The 16,547-nt window shown below is 36.3% G+C and overlaps 1 protein-coding gene across 4 annotated transcripts in view; it reads right to left on the reverse strand.

Annotated features, from left to right (window-relative positions):
* Positions 1-1,424: 1,424 nt before the first annotated feature.
* LOC126965380 (non-lysosomal glucosylceramidase) overlaps positions 1,425-16,547 on the reverse strand; it is a 43,735-nt gene continuing 28,612 nt past the window's right edge. For all 4 annotated transcript variants that reach the window (XM_050808940.1, XM_050808937.1, XM_050808938.1 and 1 more), the window contains exons 9-16: positions 15,349-15,474; positions 14,178-14,288; positions 12,722-12,836; positions 10,981-11,110; positions 9,791-10,322; positions 8,378-8,593; positions 6,983-7,218; positions 1,425-5,207 (exon numbers count right to left, since the gene is read on the reverse strand). In XM_050808940.1, the coding sequence (XP_050664897.1) occupies positions 4,975-5,207; positions 6,983-7,218; positions 8,378-8,593; positions 9,791-10,322; positions 10,981-11,110; positions 12,722-12,836; positions 14,178-14,288; positions 15,349-15,474 (1,699 nt within the window). In that variant the 3' untranslated portion in view covers positions 1,425-4,974. The remainder of the gene's footprint in view (positions 5,208-6,982; positions 7,219-8,377; positions 8,594-9,790; positions 10,323-10,980; positions 11,111-12,721; positions 12,837-14,177; positions 14,289-15,348; positions 15,475-16,547) is intronic.

Raw genomic sequence — 16,547 nt, forward strand, 5'->3', positions numbered from 1 at the left:
TGTGTTTCGGTCTGAAGTGACTTAATAACTTATCTCCCAAGGTGACGAGCGCAATTGTAATGCCACTCAGAATTTTTGGAGAAGTTTTTCCAGAATCCTTAGTGGCACTGCATTGTAATGAGCAGGGCGTAGCAAATAACATCAGCTCAACGTCCTGGTCGTCTCGTCCCTTACTGCGATAAAAAAAGATAATAATATGTTTTAAAACATAATAATCTTTAGTGCAAATTTTTTTCTTTAGAAACCTACCTGGCACAGAACACTGAACTTAAGTACCCATAGCTTTTTAAATATCTTTATATTATATAATAAATTTTATAATGTAGTTCATTTTAAAACAGTTCTCTTGGATAAAAAAGAAAGTTATTAAAATAACTTATTTCGACATTATTTCTGAAAATTATTATGTCGTTGATAAATATAAAGCAAAACAAGCTCGTTGGGAATATCTATTAAATTATAAACATAACTCATTTCTAATAATAGACAGAATTTTCTAGAAAAATGAGAGTGGTACAACGAACTATCGGTACCAAAGTTAAATATTCAGATTAAGCTCATCGTACTCAGCGATGGCGGCCCACTATCAAGTGAGGCTCAAACTAATCTGTTGATAAAAATCATCTCTACGTGGAGTTAAGTATTACATAATATAGAAAATTCTAGAAATTGCAACACTAATTATCATTAAGACACGTCTTAGCAAGTGGATTTAGAATTTGAACTATGGACTCAAGTAGTTTAAGTCTGTTGCTAAGTAATGTATAAACATACAAAAACTATATAGTTATGTCAATGAAACCTGATTATATTTAAATACTAGCTGACCCGGCAAACGTTTTGCCATATAAAATATTTTTAGAGTTTAAAAGTTTCTTGGATTTACTTAATTACTTTATTTTTCTAAAATAAAAGATTTTTTCTAAAGTAAACGTAGCCTAAGTTACTCCTTATTACATCAGCTACCTGTCAATAAATCCCGTCAAAATCAGTCCAGCCATTTCCGAGATTAGCCGGAACAAACACAACAAACACACGGAACAAAAATTGTACCGTATATATATATTCATATAATATATGAAGTATAAAACGGTTATTTCAATATTACAGACACTCCAATTTTATTTATATGTTTAGATATTATACCTAGCTACCTCTGCGAGTTAGTATGTTTTCATTCAATCTAGTGTGATCTAAGATGAGCTATGACGTTCCTATGGGTGTTCCTCAAGGGTCTCACTTAGGTCCAATTCTATTTTAAGTCTTTCAATGAGAAGCAATTTTACATATAATTTCTTATTTATTAATTGAAAGGAAGTAACACCCAGCTTTGGCCAATTTACCAGGCTTCATTTGGAGAAAAGAAGTTTGTTTTAGCTTATTATCGCGTATTCCACTTGTAATTAGTTAAATAAAACACAAAATATTTTATAAGAATGGATTTAATCCCGATTTGAAATTATTTGTTTACATTTCATTTTACAATAATTACGTATACATCAAAAAAGTTAACAAAAGGCAAAGATGCAAATATTTTTTTTAGATAATTTATATGTCTAGATGAATCCTCGTACAGGCAACGCATGACAACAGGCCAGGTTTATTACTTTAGTGTGCGTAACAAGCTAAGTCTTGCACTCGCAATACGTATGCCACTATATTTTAGTGCGCATGCGTTGCTGAAAATTTAGGTTAATAATTCGGAGCTCTTTTTTCGTCGCATTCATATCTGTCAGTCTATGTAGACGTATAAATTATCTAAGATAAATTTAATAAATAATACCTAACACAAGAAAATACAAAAGTTAAAAAATGATTATTGTTTTTATAAAAATTAAATAATAAATATTTTTTTTATTAATCTTAGTGACTTCGATAATTATGCATGTCTAATATCGTTGTATATTTGGTGTTACGTTACTAGTCGGTAAAATCATAATATTATTTAATATTTAGAGCGATTTTATCATTTTAAAATCCATCTAACATGATAAAAAACACCCCGTATTTAAAATGCGTAATTAAATTGATTTTATTCGTTATTTATCGTACAGTAATCTCAAACACTCGTCCGAATGTGCGCTCTGTGTCGCACTCTTACGGTAGGCATAGTGATGTTCCACTGTCGTATCGATGTTATGAGAGAAATAAAAGCAATATTTATTATATGTACACAACAGACAAGTATGTTTTTTCTTGCAAATAATAATAATAATAATTGTGCTATAATCATTAATAATAATACCCCGACAATCCATTTTACGAAAAGTGGTTAATTTCCCCATCGAGATTTACAAATGAAACATTCGTATAACCTAAAATAGACTCGAAACATAATATAGTTTGATTCGAATTCATACCAAATTGATAGATAGGCAGACAAGTACAACTATCGATAAACGGGCTCGTCCGTCCCATGCGCACTGATGATTTATGCTACAGCGAGTGATTGTCATTAGTGTAAAAACGCCGAAATACGCGAACAATCATTATTGTTAGTATTATGATAGCTATCATTGCTATCCATGCTCCCACGAAACTCCAGACGAACGAAATAACGTTTTTGGTCTTAGAAGGAAACTGCACTTTTCACCACTCAAATTCGTCTAGAAAACCCGTTAAAATTAATTAGCTGTCTAACTTAGTCTGATGGAAAAAACAATATTGAGGAGCACATTGAGAACATTACAAACATTCAAGAAGTCTTTTTAGTTTTCATCACTAGATACTTTCATATTTATATAATCATAACAAATAAATAAAATTCATAATACAGTCCACTTTTATCCTGTGTTACTACAGGGCTCCAAATCTAGATTGTTCTTTTCACGCCTGACAAATAGAATTTGTTAAGTGCCCGTAATTACAACTTCTTTCACAGGCGGCAACGTTCTTGTACTTCCTCTGGTGTTACTACCGGCGGCGGTGATTACTGATTACCATGAGTTCACCCCACACGCAAGTTATTACATGATTTTTTTTTTCATTTGCTTATAGTGCGGCGATAAAATTATTATGTATATGGATAAACACACTACTTAGCTATTATTGACTAAACTCTGTTCGACGAGAGTGAATAAAAATTAAATGATTTCAACATGGTTTTTACGCATTTTCAATCTATGAACGTAGCATCAAACTAGGCATTTAGACTTTACTGTGCCAGGAAAAGATATATTTGCTTGTAAATTCATTTATCTACGCCCATGCGTTAAATCCTCTATTAAAGATTCTAAAACTGTTAGCTTATTGCCTACATTAAAACACTCAATGTCCTAATAACCATTACATCATCAAAACGAGTGTTGTAATGAAATTCAGTACAACATTACATTATCCGTTTTCACAATAACACTCCTTTGGTTACGAGGACTGGCTTTTTTTAAATATTAGCAGTAAGCTAACTGTTTCAGAATCTTTTATGTAGAGAATTCATATTAGGGTAGTAAAGTTTTGTATGCAACTGTTGATAATTAGGTATTAAAACACTCATGTGATACTATTATCATAAACCCACATTCGTGTTATAATACAAGGGTTATTAAGGGGTTTAATAACACAATAGTTACATAAATAACTATAACATATGTGTCCCTCGTACCACATACTTGATACAGATTGCGATAGTTAAACGACAGTCGCGATACGTCCCATAGTATTTATCAACTCTCGGCGAACAGACAATTTAGACATTAAAAAAAAAACAATCCATTATTACTTCTATTAATAATTGATAAATAATACCGTACAATTTACTATAGTTAATACCATAATTGTGCACAACCGAACAGGTGAGAAATTTTCTAAGAATTTGCCACTGGTAACATTAGGTTTCTTAAGCGTAAGTTTATTGCACTTGATGATCAAAACTGCTTAGGGAATTACAAGATATATCTTTAGAAATTTCAACAACTTCAAGCCTTTGTCAAATTACGTGTTTTTATTGTTTTTAAATACTTTAATAAATTTAATAACATTCTTTTATTTATTATTCACAGCCATTGCCACAAATAAAAGGTTTCATTTTAGTGTCGTATTAAATTAAATTATATCGATACATCAGTTCCAAAATGAAACAAGTCTAAAATTCGTTGAGTTTGTGAAAAGTATGAGAAATTTTTCCAAAACCCATAACTCACCATTACCATAGAGAAACAAGTCGATAAGTGAATGCAGTTTAGTTACTTCCAATAAATATTTTCCTTTCATACATTAATGAAGTATTTCGAGGTGTTGTTTGAATTTTGTTTGAGAACTCTTCTGTGAATTGTTACTCTTTGAAACTGAGATATCGATATTATGTGACATTAAGAAACTATTTAAAAAAGGAACCATGAGGTATCTTCTAATATACTAATAATATTTCTATCACGAATCTATAGGCTACAAAAAGATTTATTTCAAGGCATTGATAGTAATGTCATCGTTAACGAATCGATTTATAAAACCCCGATTTTACTGTAAGATTTTTTATCCTAGCTCTATAGTAAACTATTTTATACTAGGTTTAAAGCTTCTTAATTCATTGTTTCTTGTCCGGGGTATAAAGCCATTCAAGATTATCAACACTTTTCATAATATTTTATTGATATTTCATATCATTTTAAATTAAATATACCCTCAATTACCAATGTTCCGTTTAGTACCTGTTAAACCTTAACCTCGCGTTTTGTATTTTCTCTTTTTTAGGTACAGGCTAAGCCCAGTGTACGGCCAATTAGTGAGATAGCCACAACCACCATAGTGCATGGTACAATCCAAAAAATATATAATCATCCAAAATTTGTGAGTTTTCTTGATTGTCAATCGTTGAAACGAAACTCTGCAGATGATCGACGTGATATGGCAGTCTCGTGACAGAATTTGACACTCAAGAATTTGGATAATTATGGATTTCCGCCAAGTAACGCCTAATTCAATAATAAAGATATAATCCTATAATTCCCAACCAGAATTGAGTTAAACACTTTTTAATCACAAAAATGTTGTATCACTTTCGACGTGAATGTGTCCATTGGTGGTATTTTTGGGTGGAGGCCGGGTCAAGATGGCTTGGTACATTGACCAGATAGCCAAGGGTCTCATGTAGCCGATGGAGCGATGGTTCCCATTTTCATACAAGGCCTCAGGAGTTTCGAAAGCTAAGCCCATTCTGGTAAGAGTGTTGTACAATCCCCCGGCTGTTACGAACGCTTGCTCGTGCATACCTAAAAATGGAATTAAATCATTTATAATATTCTTTTAATGGAAAATCAATAGCAAATCTGTTGGTCATGATTATGTTTCTGTATTTTTATACTTAAAGCATTGACGTACACTAAACAACTAGACTCAGAAACACACTCAAAAATTGTCTGAAGCAAATGTCTGCCTACGCGTCTATTAGGCAGAGTTTTGTTCAGTTGTATTTTGACCGCGCTTTGAATACAACGCCACGCAATTATAAAGTGTTCAGTGAAAAACTGTCCAAATAACAGCATATCCAAACTTAAAAAGGATGGAGTGTCGTATTTCAGGTAAGTGCCCCTTTAAATTAATAATATTATGTCAATAACTTGACGATTTTAATCATTTTGTTAAATAAATAAATTTCCATCGCCAACGAAATGTTCGAAAGAGACGACCTCTTCTTCGTATCTTTCGCACGCAAGATACTGCCACGAAAGGTGTTATATGAATGAATGTTTTAATGTTATTTGTATATCTATTTAATGATAGAAGTTAATCCTTATATACAACGCCACTCGGACATTTTTGACGACCTTTTAATAAGCGATTGTGAGTCTATTAGTTTATAGTACGACAATAACTAAAAGGGACAAATGGAAACCTGGTATGAGATGAAAACCGCAACAACAGGTTTTGGTATACTGTGACGAACTGTAGACTATAATGTTAGATTGGTTCTCAAGTGATTGGTCTTGATTTCACGATGGATGAACCACGCGAGAAGTTTCTTACCATTAAATTATTAACAAAATCTTGATATAAACAAATCTAAAATTCGGCTAACATCTTAAGCACTCAGCTATTGTAAGATTCTGTCTCAATTCAAATTCAAATATTTTATCACTTATTGAACGTCAAAAACTCCCATTCGAAAATGTATGCCTTAGACTTGAGAAGAACGGGAAAGAAACTCTTCTTTTTTTAAACAACATTTTGTCACAATATTATATATTCGTATATTAAAATTATTAAAAAGGGCTCTGTTTATATATTATTATTTTATTGTGCTTTATATTTAAAAGGCTGTTTGTCATTTTATTATTTAGAAAATTATCCAACATTTATTTCTTTAATAGAATTTTTAAGCTATTGCATAGCTTCTATCGCGGGCCTTGAGCGTGGAGACCGAATCCAGAAATTCCGTAACGAAAATAACCTAACACTTACTTACTAGATGTATATAGATATTTCGGCACGGTCATTACAGTTGCCGTGGAACAGCGGTTATAACGTATGCTTTTTGTGCAGAAGATCCTAGGTTCGAGCCTGGGGTAAATCTTGATTTTTTTTAAATTCTTTATTTTTTTATCACGTTTTGTTAATTTTTATTATTATGCCAAGCATTTTTATTTAGTTTCACCTGTCCCGTTGTCTGTCTGTAATCAAATCTTGCTCATTAAATTATACTCACTTCCTGTTTGCTTTTTTTAAAATTAATTTTATCAAAAAAAAATGCATAAATAAAATAAATAAATAATTATTATTGCATTAGTCGATAAAAAATGCTATTCAATAGTTTTACCGCGGCAGTCCCCGAGTGCCAACGTCTTTTTTATCTTGCAAGCTGTCTGTCGACTATACTGTAACTCTGTAAAGCTGTAACACTCCTAATGAATTAATAAACTACTGAACCGATTATAAACAAATTTTCGCCTCAGCACTCCCCATCCGTGAACCTCTTGCCCGTTTGCCCCCTATTGTATAAAAACGAAATTATTTCAGCCAGCTAGTACACAATAGTGGTGACAGTTACCCTCGTACAGCATCAGCGCGGCCAGACCGTAGGTGACGCCGGTCCACACCTCCTCACTCTGCAGCGCCGTGGTGTCAACATGTCCCCCTCCCCGCGCGTTCCTCACGAATCCGTTCACCGCGCCGCACCTTCCTTCCAGAAACTTCTTCACGTTGTTGTCGAATATCGTCTGCAGCGCTCGTTTCACGTTCGCCTCGGGGAACACTTGCTCGGTCCAACCAGACGCACGCAGGAACCTACACGAGAGACGTTATATAATACAATCTAATATATTATGTATAAAATTCTCGTGTCCCGGTGTTTGTAACAAACTCCTCCGAAACGGCTAAACCAATTTCTTTGACAATTTTGTGTGTATATCGGGTAGGTCTGAGAATCGGCTAACATGTATTTTTCATACCCCTAAATGATAAGGGTAACCCCTAAAAAATTGGTTGTAGTTCAGTAGACGTATGAGTTACAAGAGGCTTGGTAGCTGAAGTATGATGCAAATCGTCTAGTTTTTTTTTATGGAATAGACACATAATAATAATAAACACCGCACAAGGAAGCTCATTCCACAGCTTTGTAGTGCAAGGAAGTACCTTGATAACCGCACTGTAGAGGACCGCCACACATCCAGATGGTGAGGATAATATCCTAACTTGTGGCGTGTCGTGCGAAGGTGTAATTCGGCGGCAGGAATCAGAATCTAGTTGACCAACTAACGTCATGGTGCCTAAGGAAGGTTAGGAAGGGTTATAACTTCAAAAGTAAACGCAACTTCCCAGTCAAAAAAGCTTGGTGTACTCAGTAAGGCGAGACAGTATTTCACTAAAAGCCACCGCCTGCAACTTTATAAGGCGCAAATTCGGCCTCACATGGAGTACTGTTCTCACCTCTGGGCGGGTGCTCCCCAGTACCAGCTTCTTCCATTTGACCGCATACAACGAAGAGCGGCTCGAATCATCGACGATCAAGTCATCTCCGATCGGCTTGATTCTCTAGCATTGCGTAGAGATGTGGGTTCTCTCTGCATCTTCTACCACATTTATCACGGGGAGTGTTCAGTGGAGCTGTTCGGGTTGATTCCAGCGGCCGAATTCCACCATCGGACATTACGTGCAAAGTACCATCCGCATCACGTAGACGTCTGGCATTCCACAACCGCGCGTTTTGTTCGAAATTTCTTGCCTCGCACAGCCACTTTATGGAATCAACTACCGGCAGCGGTCTTCCCGAACAGATACGACTTAGGGACCTTCAAGAAAAAAGCATACTCCCACCAAAAAGGCCGGCAACGCATTTCTTGACACACCTGTTGTTGCGGATGTCCATGGGCGTTTGCCTCACCTCTCCCTATCCCGTGAGCCTCTTGCCCGTTTGCCCCCTCTCATATATAAAAAAAAAACGTACCAGTGTCCTGCAAGCTGATCAGCCATTACAACCTTCTTGTTAGAAGGTTTCGTGTCGAAGAGATAGTAGGAGCCGTTCCACAGTTTCTCTTCGTAAGACTTCTTGGCCAGTTCCAATAAATCCGCGAACTCCTTTTCGTCTTCAGTGTTGCCAAGTATGCGAGCCATGGTCTGCACCGCGCTTATTGCAGCCACCCACAGACCGCCACAGTACGCACTGTGAATAGATGGATTATCTATAATAATAAAAATAATTACGTCCGATACGAATCCGATCCGTACCCGTGAATATACAGTCCGGTGTAGTCGTAGAACTATTTCTAACGGTTGACGGAAAGAAATCGGATGACGGAAGCCGGATCTAGTGCGTGAAATCCCGTAGAAATAGTTCTACGACTACTTCGGACTGTGTTTTCACGGGTACGGATCGAATTCGGATCGTCGGAAAGCGCTATAACTGTGTTTTTACATTAGATTTTTGCGTAAGACTCAATTTTTTTATTATTTTAGTGAACCCGACTTTTACGCGAAAATCTCCTATCCTAAGTTTCGCTCAGTGCCTCATTAGGGGGCAATTGAACCTACTCGCTATCACACTAAGGATGCTCTGTTGGTGCTGTCTCTTACGGGGCGCATTATGAAGGCGGTTCTTTTCCTCATAATTGCATAGAAACCGTCATTAAGCGTTTCCGCGAAAATACCGGAAACACTGCAGTATTTTGGAAAAACCCAACAGCATCTTAAGCGTGTTATTATACTGAACGCGCAAGGCGTAGACTGCTCTTTGAGTACAGCCAAACTATAGATCCGGCTCGGGTCTTTAGCAGTAATCGGAAAAAACACTCAATTCTAAATATTGAATATCATATTACAGATTTTATATTTGAGTACTATTTTATCTTTGGGGAGGCATTTGTCCAGCAGTGGATGTCTTTCAGCTAAAATCACCACTCATCACATCGAAAGAGTGATCGTCCGTCTCTTTTTCGCACCATAATCAATGAGCTTCTTATGACTGTATGCAATAGAATTTGAACATTACTGCCAAGTAATAAGGTGTTAATTTGAATGATTGATTTGTGAGTCTTGTTGTTACCAGCACGTCAGTTAAATCGTTTGTTATTTTTAAGTGATATCTCTCACTCCTTCCTTAATTGTACAAATTTAATTTGTACCAAAATTCATGGACGATGCGGGACGCGAACCCGAACCGCTCAAAAGGTTGGATCAGTTGGTAAGAGCGCTCGGACGAAACCAGGCCCGGGTTCCCGCTTCGTCCATGAATTTTTGATTCGAGATATAAAATGTATGACTTTGATATTCATAACTATATTATTTTTTTACCAACATTAATTAATAACTTTGATATAATTTCAATAAACAAGTAAAATAACATTCGTAATCGCCTACCTACCTCGGCCCAGACATAACCCAAGCATCATAAGTTTGATCCGGGAAGCCGCCATTTTCTATTAGCCCGTCGCCATCCTTGTCCCACGCTTGCGATTTCCTCAACAAGGCCGAGCAGGACGGATACATATCGACGAGATACGACTTCGAATCCCACACTGAGACATTCTCCCGTGGCTCGATCAGTTCCCTGCATTCCGGTACAGCTTCAGAGCTTCTGTATAATAAGTCTAAGATGTCCGGCACTTCTTGTTTGGTTGGTTCCGGTGACGGGTTGACGGATGAGTCCGCGGATAGATCTGAAGATCGAACGTCCTGTTGTTCGGTTGATCGTGTGTAGAGGTCGTCTTCGGTTCCGTCTCTGATGTCGTCGATGTACGCCATGGATTGGTACCGTTCGTTTGGAAACGGAGCGCTGTGAGCTCTTAGGAGTCGATAGTCTCGTATCACTTGTAATATGAATTTGAGATTTAGATCGCGCCATTCTGATACGTCGTGTATGTTATATACATTTATATTTGTGAAGGGGAAATCATCTGAAAATAGTTGATTAATATTATAATCCATTTATAAACATAATCTCTAATGTATAGGTACCACAACGGCGCCTATTTCTGCCGTGAAGTCGTAAACAGAGCCATTATTTAATAAAACATTTAAATTTATTTATAGATAATGCCTGAACAGTGGCTGGGACATTATTATAAAAGTGTATACATCTACCCTTTAAGCAATTATGTATCTTATAAAGCCTACTAGAATTAGTGGAAACATGAATTCATGATCTCTTGTCTGGTGAAGCCTAACTTTCTCCTTTTGCCTATTGTTTCATCACATAGCCTAAATATGCATTTTATTTTTTGTAATGTTCTGTATGGCAACAAAGAATGTATTTATTTATTAAAATAAAAACTATATTATATTTATGTGAAGAACAAATAACTTATCGAATATATAAGGCAAGTGTGTGTGGGCAAATCGGTCGCGGGAGACCTCGTAGAACATTCGTCGACCAAATTGGGGACGTTTTGAGAAAAGGAAAGATCCGAAGCACCCGCAACCGGCGAGCATGTATAAAAAAGTAATGAATGTAGAGGAACCGCGTAAGGTTTGTAAGGATAGAAGCAAGTACCCCGACGGGAACAAGGCGTATATGTGTGTGTCTGTATGTGTGTGTGTATGTGTTATATTTACCCGGATCTCCCAAGTCGTGTGGTATCGAGTCCTTCGCTTTTAAGCTCACTGACTTTCCGTCGTACAACGATGTTCTATACAGCGGCGACTCGATTCCTATCGTTTCTCGATACATGTATTGTAATACTACCTGAACACAATCAATCATTGGCATGTTAATAGTAGTTTATATGACTATACATAATGCAGGGTATTAAACACGAGTGTGGGTTTATGAAACGACCCGAAGACGATTGCGTTTAATTAATTACTTCTAGCGCTCTACAAAGCACTGGTCCAGCCACACATGGAGTATTGCTGTCATCTCTGGCGCACCTCAGTATCAGCTCGATCCATTTGAGCAGCTCGAATTTTCAGGGACCCAGTGCTCTATGAACGGCTGGTTCAATTGGCGTAGCGTAGAGACGTCGCTTTATTGTATGTCTTCTACCGCATTTATCACGGGGAGTGTTCCGTAGAGCTGTTTAACCTGATCCCTGCCGCCGAATTCCACCTTCGCACGACACGCCACAAGTTAGGATATCATCCCCACTATCTGGATGTGAGGCGGTCCTCCACAGAGCGGTTTTCAAGGAGCTTTCTTCCACGTACTACAAAGCTATGAGATTAGCTTCCTTGTGCGGTGTTTACGGGACGATACGACATGGGTACCTTAAAAAAAAGCACATACACCTTCCTTAAAATCTAGCAACGCTCCTGTGATTCCTCTGGTGTTGCAAGAGAATGTGGGCGGCGGTGATCACTTAACACCAGGTGACCCGTACGCTCGTTTGTCCTCCTATTCCATAAAAAAATATACATACACTGCTTTATCTACCCACATATCATAAGCCACCATAATGCATTTAGGAGCCGCACATTAAGACCACCATAAATTTTAACCGGTAATGAAAAGTTTTCTGGCAGCTGATATAGTTTTTTTTTATTCAGAGACAAACTAGAGTCGGAGACAAAATATCGTTCAATATCTTACTTACGTGTAACATTTGTCAAATTGACATTTCATTTCGAACTAAACGTCATCTCACCTGATATTAGAATAGAGGTCAAACCAAATTACTTTGTTTATCAGAGAATAATATTATCGATATCGATGTACTTAGCTATAATAACATTTTTACATAATATAAGAACTATGTTCTAACAAAACAGTCTATTTTGATGGCGGTCATAATGTGCGGTTGTTAAATGTATCATGGAGGGTTTATTTAATTAATTATAAATCATATTGCATCTTTTGAATTAGTTTTTTTTATGAGAAAAAGTGAAAAAACGAGCACGACGTTAATGCTATTGATGTAGGAGTGCCGCTGAGTATTCTTGATTGATAATAACATTCTAAAATGCGAAACTGAAGTGGCAGTAGGCAGGCGTAGTTCGAGACACAGATGGCCATTGGGGCAGTAAAGTAGTCGAATGGCGATCACCTATCGGAAGAGGTAGTGTTGGTGGACACTACACTACCTACCACAAGATGGACCGATGATCTGGTCAAGATCGCTGAAACGCCGGTATAGGTTGGATGAGGGCAGCGCAGGACTGATAATCGTGGAGATCTTTGGGGGAGGCCTTTGTTCAGCAGTAGACGTCTTCCGGCTGATATGATGATGATAAATAAAATTCTAAGCGATCACTATCACTTTAAAGACATAGCATGGATTTGAGACTTAGGGTCTATGATGTTTTCAAAATGTTTTGTGATCAATCTGATTGAAGAAAATATTACAAAATTGATGGTTACCTGTAAATTAGGCCACAGCTGTGCTAAGGCAAAAGAAGCGTAGAAATGAACGTCATACGTGTTATACATCCTGTATTCGTGCCCCTCTAAATATCCAAAGATACCGAACTCATGCCTGCAATGTGTTCATATAATTAAAAAATAATAATATATATAACATTATAAGGAATTTTTTATTATGGAATAAAGAGGACAAACGAGCGTTCGGCTCACCTAGTGTTAAGTGATCAATCCGGCCACATTCTCTTGCAACACCAGATGAATTACAGGAGCGTTTCCGGCCTTTAAGGAAGGTGAATGCGCTTTTTTGAAGGTACTCATGTCGTATTGTCCCGGAAACACCGTACAAGGAAGCTTATTCCACAGCTTTATAGTACGCCGAAGAAAGCGTGGAAAGCGTCATTGTCCATAATATTCACATGTTAGGAAAAAAAATGCAAAAACAAATACAAAGTCGTATTTTAGTTTTTTATAAATAACTAGCTGACCCGACAGACGCTGTTCTGTATATAATAAATAAAATAATGTTTTTATATGAATTTGTCAATAATATATCATAACATCAAAAATTACTTCGTAAAATATGCACCCTGCTATCGTAATGACATTGTTTCACAGCAGAACTGTCAAACCGTGCGTCAATAAATTCTCTCATAGAAATTATGTATGGACACATCAAAGGAAAAACAATTTTGTTGTTTTTATTTAATTTAGCAGCATTTTCCTATTTATTCACCTTTTAAACCTTCCCTGGACTTTCACAAATAATTCAAGACTAAAATTAGCCAAATCGGTCCAGCCGTTCTCGAGTTTTAGCGAGACTAACGAACAGCAATTCATTTTTATATATATAGATAATTAAACGACAGTGAGTTGAACGCTCACCAATACCCTGTAAGTGTGATATAAATAAAAAAAAACAATTTCAGTTTCGAGAAAAACTGCTTTTTTTGACATGTCGAGAGTAGAGCACTACGTCACGCTTCCCTAATAAGTCGTGCAATTCACTAAGTAGATACGAGTACCGTTTGGCAATTGATCAAATCGGTACAATCAATCAACTCGACCGCACTGTTTGGATACGTAGATATTGGCAGTTTTTTGACGGCTGTCTTGCATAATATAATAATAATAATAATATTGACACACTTTTTACACAAATTATCTTGCCCCAAGTTAAGCATATATAACCTGTGTTATGGGTTACAAGACAACGATATATTTAATATACATACTTAAACATACATAAATTCACATAAACATACATATTAACATACATAAATACATTTAAACATCCATGACTCGGAAACAAACATCCATATTCATCATATAAATGCTTGCACCCACCGGGACTCGAACCCGGGACCTCTAACTTAGTAGGTATCTTAGTATGCATAGGACCATAGAAACGCTTGCTGTGTACAAGCGGAGTGGAGGTATATCAAAGTTAGTTTACCTGGGATCATATTCCGGAAACTCATCACTAACATCGAACCATATCGTTCCGCCATCCGCCACGAAGTAAAGCTCATTCATTAAGGCACATTTTAACCAGTCTGGTATATTGCTGAAACAATTTTATCTTAGTATTAATTACCTTAAACAGACTAGAATAGAATATAATTTTATATTTAGGGAGTGAGAACGGCATAACATATACAAATTAAATTTGAATACAAATTTTATAAACGACGCGGGACACGAACGCGCGACCTTCCCCGTTCCGTGGGAGCGCTCTTCCAACTGAACCAACCGTTCGAGTGACGTATCGCTGATAAATTTTGTATGTCTTGCTCAACTCTCAGGTTGTGGCTTCATGTTTATAAATTTTATTTTCAAATTTAATTTATGTAATTAATCCCAGAAGTGAGGGTTATCACTTAAAAAAATAACTAACTGTTTAGCATAACTCACTGGACAAGAATTTATGAAATATATTAAACCTTCTTTGACAAAGAAGGCTAACTATAGTATAGTAGATTATATAGATGATAATAATGCATTTTTCTTGTCTGATTCTGCGCACGCCACCTAAAATTGTTTAATATACTAAGTAAGCTTAGTTATTGTATGATTTAAAAGATGACCTGGGACTTTCTTATCAGCTGTTCTCCCCATGTCAAAGCACCTTTACGAACTGATATAGCTTCATGACTGCTAATTCATAATGTTATTGTCAATCCCTATGGTAACTAAATATATTTCTATAGCACATAGAAACTTTCATCAAAGTCAGTTTTTAGCCGTTATAAGAATTATATATATGCATATGACATAGTCCAAATGATTGTGAATCTGAAGTGGCAGTGGGCAGGGCACAAAGTTCGACGGACAGATGGCCGGTGGGGCAATAAAGTCCTCGAAAGGCGACCACGGACCGGAAGACGCAGAGTTGGTAGGCCCCCCACAAGATGGACCAACGATCTGGTCAAGATCGCCGGAATACGTTGGATGAGGACAGCGCACGACTGATCGTCGTGGAAATCTTTGGGGGAGGCCTTTGTCCAGCAGTAGATGTCTTCCAGCTGATGATGATATGCATGAGTAGTTTCAATGCATTATCTAGCGTCTTTACGAACCAATAACTTGTTTCGACCGTTTAAATTAAAAGCGCTGTAAGTGCGTACCTGTTATTAAGTATGGGCTCTTGCCACTCTGCAAGTTGCTTTTCCCAGTTCTTATAATTCCTAAGCGCGTAAGCAGCTATGCTGGCCCCCGCTATACCATCGCTACCAAAATATTTTGTATAATATCTGTAAGCAACCATTTTGAAAAAAAAAATAATTTTTTACTCCAGATATATATTTAAAGTAAAAACTTTAGAGGCGTTGACCACTTTTCTTAGGATGGGTATAAAATGTTAAACTCGCGTCAGGACACGTGGCCTGATCGAAAATTCGTAAGACGGAGGGACTTGAATCTTTTATGAGAATTATAAACTAAATCAGTTTTAAGTATCCGAGAGAAATGCTCTCAAGTCGGATAAAGTTTCCTACTTATAAGGATTACGTTTTCTTTTCAATGACGCTCTAAAGACAGCCAAATCATCAATACATATTATAAAACAAAGTCCTCCTGTCTGTCTGTCTGTTCGCGATAAACTCAAAAACTACTGCACCGATTGTCATGCTGTTTTTACCAATGGATAGCGTGGTTCTCTAGGAAGTTTTAGTATGTAATTTGTTAAGTTTTTGTCAATATTTGTGTATACATTAAAGATATTTGTTGGAGATGTCGGAAAAAAATAAGCAGTCTGGGAGCTTTCAACGAAAACGCTGTCTAAGCCTTTTGAGATATAACAAAATAATGTATGATGGAATTATGTATCTTATATAGATCTACAGTAAAGTCCGCGAGAGCATATGTATATGTGGTAGCTAGTAACAATTTAATCGATATTAATCGTTAACATTCTATAACTACATATTAGAAAATCATTCAGAAATACGTTTATATTTCATTTTTAAATCATTTACTTTGATTGCATATTTCCGATGTCTTTATACTACATCATTCACAAATATCTTATTATTTTTCTATCGACAGAACAGCGTATGTCGGGCCAGCTAGTATATAATATAATAACAAAAAAATAATTTGTAAGTTGAATAATGTAATATAAATTGTCATTTATGTGTACAATATAGCCATAAATGAATATTGTATTAACCACATAAATGCTTTTATACTGATAAATAAAGCAATTCGTTCGAAATTATTCCCTAACCATTCCGAACTATTCAAAAATGCACAACTGCAAGTTTTTATAAATGGCATAAAAAGGCATTTATTTTCGCTAAATTCATTCCTTTAGAATTAGAAAACG

This window comes from Leptidea sinapis, chromosome 7 (genome assembly GCF_905404315.1).
Source record: "Leptidea sinapis chromosome 7, ilLepSina1.1, whole genome shotgun sequence".
Taxonomy (NCBI): Eukaryota; Metazoa; Arthropoda; class Insecta; order Lepidoptera; family Pieridae; genus Leptidea; species Leptidea sinapis.